Here is a 9028-nt window from a genome sequence, read left to right on the forward strand (position 1 = left end):
GAACACTGCCCTGTCCTGAAATGATCCTCTTTTTGTTCAAAAGACCACTTCCTCAATTACATGCATCCAACATCACTTCCAAATCACAAAAGGATATGGCCATTACTTACACCAAAGCAGAAACTGGCTGGCCAAATGCTGAATATGAAACAGTAGAGATGCATCTACACTGTACAAATAATGCTGTTTGGCATCATTTTAACTGCCACAGCTCCATCCTACAGAATCATTGAATTTTAGTTTTGTAAGGCACCAGCACTCTTTAACAGAGAAGGCTAAAGACCTTGTAAAACCAGAAATCCTAGAATTCCATAGAATGGCACTACAGCACTTAAACTGGTGTCAAACGGCATTATTTCTACAGTGTAAATGCACCCTAGGACTCCACGCAGCATTCTTTGCAAACTTGTGTAGGATGAGTTCTACAATGCCAGAGTTCTATACCTTCTATATTTCAATGAATGTAAAATGGTTAGAATACATTATCAAGACTCTTTGGAACCATCACAACATTGTTACAAACAGAACCAGGTTTCAAAGTAAAAACAGAACTCCATTAGCTGACTTCTTTATTGTGGTACAACTCTCAAGACACTCTAGAAGCACTGAAAAGATAACATCTTGGCCAGATCTCCAAATTGCACAATAGACAGTCAAGCAACTACCCCAACCTTCTCAAGAAGCTGCTCCAATAAGTAAATGCAGAGGGCATCAGAAAAACATTCCTAATTCAAAATATGCAAGGGATCGACATCAGGATGGCCTGAATCCTGTTGGGGTAGTATTTCATTGTTTAATCTTGGGCTCTGGTCACCTTACTTGCCTTAGTTTCTCTTCTAAATTCTTCCTTGGGTTTCACTTTAGAAACCCTACAGTAGCTCCAAGTGTGTGTGTGTTTCAAGGTTAGTGGTGATGTATGACTGAGACTCATGCAGTCTCTTGAATGAAATAACCTAAGCAGAAGTTGACCACCAACAAGGAACACGTTTTTAATTAGAAAGCTTCTTCATAACAAGTACAAAGCAGGCTCAATATTTTCTGTCAGTGTTACTATCTATATCAATTTCTAATGTTCATGAACTCTGCCCCACTCTCTTCCTTCTCCAGCTCCCACTGCAGACACAGCTACAAAGAACCATTACAGCTGACTGTTAAATTGTTTTAATCACACCCTTTTCTTTCTCCAGCATCTTCTAAAAGCTAGATATTATAACTGGTTAATCTACACAGAGTTTTATATACAGAGACACTATCATACACACATCCTTCCCATCTGGACGAGGAGCTTTTTTAACTTGGTGGTGATTGTTCTTGTATGCCTTCAAGTAGGTTCCACCTTATGGTGACCCTAAGGTTTTCTAGGCAAAATTTGTTTAAAGAGAAAGCCTGTGCCTTCTTCTGAGGCTGAGAGAATGTGACTTTCCCAAGATCACCTAGTGGGTTTTCATGGCCAAGCGGGGTTTGAACCCGAGTCTCCAGAGTCTTAGTCCATTTTTTTGAACTGCTATACCATGCTGGCTTGTTTGGTGGATGGGGAGCTAATGAACCACTGTGTCACAAGTAAGCTGTTGCATGATCACTTCTGTAACTACAGTGGCATATATTTACATGACTAAAATATATATAGGATCCCAGCTTATATTATTAGCCACTTGAAACATTAAAAAGATGCCACTTGTACACCAATATGGCATTGAAACTTCCAAAAGAAAAGTTTGCTGACTGTTCCTGGGGGCAGATTTGCATAAAATACTACATTAATACATGACCCAACCCAACCATGGATCCACCCAGTCATCTGGAATAGTATGAGTAGGGAATGTGATATTGAAATTACAATGTTTCTGCAATTACTTTCCAGTGTAGCTGGGAGCTTTCTTTACCTTAAAAGTATTTGCCAAAAATGGATTGCAGAACACCTGGCCATGATCAGGAGCTTCACCATCAACCAGCAGGTCTTTCCCATGTAGGTTTCCAGGAGTTTGAAGGGTATGAGCACCACTCTTCCAGTGGTAAGAAGTAATTTCTGATACTGGAAAACCTTTCTCAGCCATTTCTATTGCTGGTTGCAGAATCTGCCTCATAGAAAGCTAAATCAGGAAAGATTGTTCTTTTACTTTCCATGCAGTTTTATATTTGAAAAAAAATATAAATATAAATTGGAGCTCAAGCAATTAGTCACTTGAACAAAAAGCTACAATACACTAGCAATACAAAATAGGTTTTCTTTACTCTTTCCTAAAAGAAATATCTGAACTATAGGAAAGCAGGCTTCAGAATTATTTACTGACTATCAGAGAGGATGCGATAAGGAGGCAGATGTTTCAATCTCCAGGGTTCTGGGGTGAGAAGAAGCTAAAACACAAACTGGATTATACAGCCTTCCCAAACAGAAAGGAAGTTAATAAGGAGCAAGAAAATATCAAGGATTTTAGATTTATGTATTTTAAAGAGAGGACATCTTCCAGAAGTGTTGTCTTCTCTGAACTCCCAAGCCAACAAGATATTTCATGGTAATGAACACCATCAATATGTTTCCCTTTAAAGGTATGCTGAAATGGTACATTATTTCCATCTGTGCTGCCTTTTTAACAGTTTGTTTGTTTGTTTGTTTTTTCAAGGGTCTGAGTGAGGAAAGAAGATGGAGCACTGAAGATAAACCTGGTTATCTCAAAAACATGGCTGTAGCCCAGAGTTGATCATACCACTAGGCAGAATGTGGAAGCCATCTCAAGCAGCAGGTTTGTGGCATTGGGAAAGAGCTGCAAATGTTTAGCTGTTTAATTATTATTCCATTTTTATTTCTAGAGACAGGAAAAGATGCTTGAGTGATTTTCTGAGACTTAAGAAAATAAATTGGCTGAATTGAGGGTATTTTGTAACTTAATTTGGAGCGAACAATCAGCTAACTTACTTGCATGGTGACAAATGTTGTTATTAGCACTGACTGTGGGGATCTGGGTAACAGTGTATCTCTATATTCTTCCACATGCTTAGTATTGGTCTTCTATGGAAACTGGCTCCTTAAAATCAGTGCAAAGATTACATGTCTGTGAAAGAAGGATGCAGGCCAGCTCACTACAGCTACATGATTAAACCAATGGCTGGAGGAACAACTGAAGTCAAGAGGAATAACTTTAAAAACCAGTCTATATAAAAAAAGGAATGCAATAGAACAGATAAAACTAAAAGAGGATGCATTATGAAATACTAACTACCTGTCTCTACTGACCCCATAGACACATAATTGCTAATGACCTGTTACAGACTGCCAAAATAAAGCTGCTTCAGGTCTCTTTAGAGGTATGCTGTTTAAATGATGCATGGGTCCTAAGAGTCCGGAGGTCGCGCCAAAGCTACACTCCATTCCTAAGCACTGGAGTGCAGCTTTGGTGCAGCTTCCGGATTCTTAGGATGCATGCATCATTTAAACAGCATACCTCCAAAGAGACCCGAAGCAGCTTTATTTTGGCAGTCTGTAACAGGCCAATGTAAGTATACTTCCAACAACAAGAAATCATGCACAAATAATAAAACTACAAATTCAGATATTTCTTTTATCTGCAGAGACAAAACAATTCAGATTATACTGTTCTTTTGAACCATTTGGGGATCACCTTTTGACTTCCATACAGTGCAATAGCATCACACCAGCCAGCTGCTGCACCAGGTACTGTGACATTATATGCATGTTGTACAGGTGGAGGATTTGCTTCATTGAAACCATGTTCTTTCAGCAGCTCAAACGTTAAGGACTGTGGAGACCGGCCGCTGCAAAGCAAGCAGACAGCCCATGTAAACAGGATTGCAGAAATACCAACATTCATTTGCTTTTAAAAGAAAAAGATGACATTGTAGCTTGACATAGAATTGCAGCTACTTTGACAAATGGAACAACCTGAAATAACATGAACAATTTCTATTTTATTTTAGACATATTTTTTACTAACTGATTCACCAATAATTTTGCATTCCTTATTCCCAGAAACTCTTACTAGTCACATCAACTAATCACTCTTTAAACTATTCAGTTCTTTCCACTACTACTCTCAACACATTAGGATACTCTCAGATAGATGGATCCTCGTTCTACTAACTACAGGACATCATGTTAATGAAATTCACTTAAGTAAGAAAAAGACACATAACGAAGAAGCAGTGGGAAAATAGGAGAAGATTCCAAATGCTCTAGATCCTATATAAAATACTATGAATACAGTGGATGATTGTACAATTAATACTTAGCCTAGAGGCATGCTTTCATTAATGCAGTATTAACAGGAAGAGAAGTAGTTAAATAGTTAACCCTGTGAACTAGGATTACTAGGTCCAGACCCAACAGATCAATTGCTCATCAGAAAAGATGTCTACGTACATAATTATAGAAAGAATATACATACCACATAAATTTAGTACCTCGTAGCTATGTAGGATTCTACACTTTTTAGCACATAAAAACGACATGAAAGCTCAGATGTTTAGAAACCTAATATTTAGCATCTATGCATTCCAATGGAATTTATACTTCATTTTTTAAAAATGTATAACCTGATAGGATCCTTTATCTTTAGAAAGCTGTATATGTTTTTATGGGGATGGAGCTTTCCCTATTAATGAGATGCAGAAAAGGTGGAAATTTGCAGCAACAAAATATCTTAATATAATCATGAAAAGATTAAAAGCGCATAAGTTCTATCTCAAAAGTGGAGGCAACGTAATACAGGAGTCAACATTTAAGGACTATGGACATTCCCAACAATTATCAACTGGTTTAGCTTCTTTGGTAGCTGCCATATTGCTTTTAAGAAAAAAGAAACACATCCAATTATAATTTTCCTATTACTGCCTTTTTTCCAGGTCACAAAGTGGCACAAACAAGGACTCTGATGTGTACAATAATATTTTTTAAATCACACTCCAGATTGGTTTCTTATTAACTCAGAATATTCTGCAATTATTTTAGTGACACCAGTATCATCTTACAACAAACTGTTGCATTGAATAATGGAAAATAGTTTCCAAAGGAAAAGATCCCTTAATTACATTTTCGTAAGGGTGCTTGGCAGGTTATGCACTCTGCAACCTCTGGACACAAGCCAAAATGCTGCATTTGAAATGGTTTCCTCTTTCTCTGTAGAAGATCCATTGTGGGCAGGCTGAAGGGAGGAAATCAAATTCAGCATGTCCTGCTCCTTGCCCTTTAGCTACAGCAACAGGAACTGAAAAGCACCTGGAGTTGATGCTAAGTTTTCATAGCATTTTCCTTTTACCTATCTAGTATAGACGTTCTGTGGAAGAAGAACTATTCCTCTGCAGCAGTAAAAACCTGAAAAGGACTCAATTCAGGAAAATGTGAACAAAAAGAAAAGGAAATTAGATACCATACACAGCTGGACTCTGGCTTCCCAGTTAAAATAAAGTTCCTTCCCAAATGGAAATGGAACTGCAGACTCTCTGTCCTCCAGGATGTTTGTACAAAAATCATTTTCGAGGTCAGATAAAAATAAATTAAAGTGACATGATGCACACAAGCATAAAGATATTGCAACAAAACTGCACATAAACACCTCTTTGGATGTAATGCAAACTGGTTTGCAATAAGTGCAACAAGCCCAAACAGTACTTATAATTTGAGCACCCTAACATGCCTGAAATTCCAATGTGAATCTCTCACCAAGAAATCTGTTTCTTCTTGCATTTTCTTATTTTCCTTCAGTAATGTTGGCAACATTTTGGACTCTAGTCAACTTATTTTTTAAAAGATGTACTTTTGCTTTGTACATCATTTTGATTTATTTAATATTGTTAATGAATTATTTCAAAGATACAAATTTAATTATCAAAAGTTTTTGTAGACTACAAACCATTTCATCCATTGTGTGGAGATCCACTTCAATGAGTCTCCATATGTATTGTTTTCCTACCACCATAGCTATTCACAGCTGAGAATAGCAAATTAAGGATTGCTATTCTCTGCTGTCTTTGCCACTGTGCTCCAGTGGCTAGAAAACTGGATTGCAATATGAAAGATCTGGGCTCACATCCTAAGTGTGCTCTGTATCTTAGCTTTGTCAGGGACATAGCCGGGGGGGGGGGTTCTTGGGGTCCGCCCCCCCCCCTTCCATTAGAAAAATGAATGGTGTGTGCTGCTGCGCCGCCGCACCCAAGCCCCATTATAATGGTGGCACTTAGTCTGGACATCCCCCTTCCTAAAATCCTAGCTACGTCCCTGGCTTTGTGCAAGTCACCTACTCAGGACCTAGTCTCCAAGCATGCAGACTGAAAATACAGTAGTAATGACCTACCTCACAGGACAGTCATGAAAACGCAAGTGATAAGATATGGCATATTTACAACACCTGGCATGATTACACTGCAACTGAGAATGTCAGCTGTCAAATTAAACTTGTACTTACATGTTTCTTTTCTGTCAGCAAATTATAGAAAATTTGCCAAATCATTCTATCACAATTTAGATCCTCCCACCCAGCCAGATTACAGATCAGCCAAAAGATGTACCTTCATTGCAATCCTCTAGAAATTTACTCAGATTTAAACCAAATTGAATTCAGTGGAGTTTATTCCCAGGAAGGTGTGTACAGAACTGCAGCCCTAGTCTAGCATTCTGGTTTACAGAACAGCCAGTCAGATTCCTTTAAGTGATATAGTAAGCATCAGAAAGTGCTGTAATACTCAATAAACCTAGCTTCCATTAATAAAGGAGCTCTCTTGGACTTCTATGTTCCTCTTGCCTACTCATAAACCATCAGCAAAAACTAAACAAATCATGTAGGACTTGTAAAGCAGAAAAACCCACTCCACAATTTATCCCTGTTACATCATAGATACATGTCTCTATCCCAGTAAACAAGAGAACAGAACAGCTCTGGTGCTACTTCTTGGAACATACCTTCCATTGAGACCATGCACCTGTTTTGTGCTTGCATCATAGTACAAGCAGAAGCAGTCTCCCCCTATTCCAGTACTGCATGGTTCAGTAACATTTAGAGCAGCCGCTACAGCCACGGCAGCGTCGACAGCATTGCCACCACTCTTTAAAATATCTACAACAATAAGCAATATCCATTTATTATGGGCCTGACAGTAATCTTTTTCAAGTGGGGAAAATACTTAATATGTAATGACTACTGTATACTATTAACATAGTAGTTACATAGTAAGAGTCCCCACCACTTGAAAATACTAAAATAATAGAATATTAGGAATTAAGAGAAGGGATAGAAGTAATGGTTATAGCACAAATGATCAGAAACTGGCTTTATATGCAACCCAAATGCCAAGAATGAGGAAATGAGGGTTTGCGCTCTTGTTTTTGAACAGCATGCATAACATCCACAACTGAATTTGCAAGGGAAAAAATGAACAAGATGCATACACAAAATACCTAATACACTACGTCATTTACTTGTAAATTCGCTTTCAAATTATACATCGGTGTGCAACACGAAATACAACCTGTTTGTGCTTCCTGTATTAACATGAAAAGATATACAGTGTATAAAGGAAAAAACATGACTTTTTCTGAAGCTTGCATCATATGCTTTTATTCCCTATTCAAGATGTATCTTCTAATTTATACCTAAGGTGCATAAAATATATAAGAAAAGAATAAGCATAATTTTAAAAATTGATTTTTCATTTTATTTTTTTTAAATGAAACATTTGGCCATTCTCAAGTTTCATAAGGTGCAGCAGGAAAGACTAGTTGCTCACAGGACAAAGACTTGTACCTAAATTCACAGGATAGTCCTTATACTTATTATGGTGGGATACCACTGGACAATCCTCAACAATTTTGCTGTTTTGATATTTCCATCAGATCTCAAATGTAAAATCGGCAATGCTTCAAAACATTTTAGACTCTTTCTATAGTATACATGTAAGTGGAACCTCCTTCCATGGCAGGCTAGACTGGCCCCTCCCTGCTTTCCTTTTCCCAGCTGGCAAAGACATTTTTATTCAAGCAGACTTTTACCATATACTGTAATCATTGTCAGGGAGGTGTGTGTGTGCTCAATTTATGTTTTTAACATTTGTATGTTTTATATGATTTTATACAGTTTTAGCAAGATATTGTAATTGTTTTTAAATTTTTATTGTAAAGTTTTATCTGTGAGCTGCCTTGGATCCCTTTCCAGGAGAAAACTGGCATAGAAATTTAATAAATAAATACAAACATCCTGGAATAAAAGCGTAGATTGAATTGTGCAGCCCTCCAGATATTGTGAAAATCCAACTTCCAGCAGTCCTAACTAGTATTGCTAATAGTGAATGCTGGGAATTGCAGTTCATCAATATGTGGAGAGCCATAATGAAAGGATGAAACGTAGTCTGGAACCAACCCACTTAATTGACAGATACTACCCCAAAGGATCTATATATTCCTTTCATTAATGGAACAGTAAAACAAATTACCGAGACCAACACTTGTTGCAAGAGGCTGGCTTGATGCAACACAGCCATTTGTGCAAACCACTGGGGATCGCCGTGAAGAGAATTTTAGCTGCGACATCCTGTTTGGGAACACAATCTGCACATACATAGACATAAATATACAAATTTAAAATACAGTTGGCTTTCCTTATCCACAGATTTTTTAACTATAGATTCAACCATCCAGGGCTTGAAAATATATATTTTTAAAAATATACATTCCAAAAAGCAAACCTTGATTTTACCATTTTATACAATCAATGCCATTTTACTACATCATTGCATTTCATGGGATTTGAGCATCCACAGATTTTGGTGTCCACAGGGGGTCCTGGAACCAAACCCCACTGGATACCAAGGGCTCACTGTAGAAGGTGGCGTCCCTGCTTATGGTGTCACCCAGTGCGGGGGCAGGGGTACCAGGAAGGGCAGGGGGCGGGGGCTTCAGAAGTAGAAGGGACAGAGCTTCTACCAGAAGCTGGGGACAGGCTCAGCCAGGCTGAGTGCATGCACATGCCCCTACACTTCCCTGCCATGGTTCAGTTTTCCTCAGGAGAGAACTGAGCTGCAGCAA

At 38.1% G+C, this 9028-nt stretch overlaps 1 protein-coding gene and 1 long non-coding RNA gene across 2 annotated transcripts in view; one reads left to right on the plus strand and one right to left on the minus strand.

Annotated features, from left to right (window-relative positions):
* LOC121925626 overlaps window positions 1–3249 on the plus strand; it is a 64569-nt gene extending 61320 nt beyond the window's left edge. The window contains exons 2-3 of the long non-coding RNA XR_006102915.1: window positions 2622–2741; window positions 2998–3249. This is a non-coding gene — a long non-coding RNA (uncharacterized LOC121925626). The remainder of the gene's footprint in view (window positions 1–2621; window positions 2742–2997) is intronic.
* LOC121925625 (glutathione hydrolase-like YwrD proenzyme) overlaps window positions 1–8537 on the minus strand; it is a 35000-nt gene extending 26463 nt beyond the window's left edge. The window contains exons 1-4 of the mRNA XM_042457986.1: window positions 8437–8537; window positions 6911–7064; window positions 3618–3771; window positions 1884–2090 (exon numbers count right to left, since the gene is read on the minus strand). Of these exons, the coding sequence (XP_042313920.1) occupies window positions 1884–2090; window positions 3618–3771; window positions 6911–7064; window positions 8437–8533 (612 nt within the window). The 5' untranslated portion in view covers window positions 8534–8537. The remainder of the gene's footprint in view (window positions 1–1883; window positions 2091–3617; window positions 3772–6910; window positions 7065–8436) is intronic.
* Between the last annotated feature and the right edge of the window lie 491 nt (window positions 8538–9028).

Source organism: Sceloporus undulatus, chromosome 3 (assembly GCF_019175285.1).
Source record: "Sceloporus undulatus isolate JIND9_A2432 ecotype Alabama chromosome 3, SceUnd_v1.1, whole genome shotgun sequence".
Classification (NCBI taxonomy): Eukaryota; Metazoa; Chordata; class Lepidosauria; order Squamata; family Phrynosomatidae; genus Sceloporus; species Sceloporus undulatus.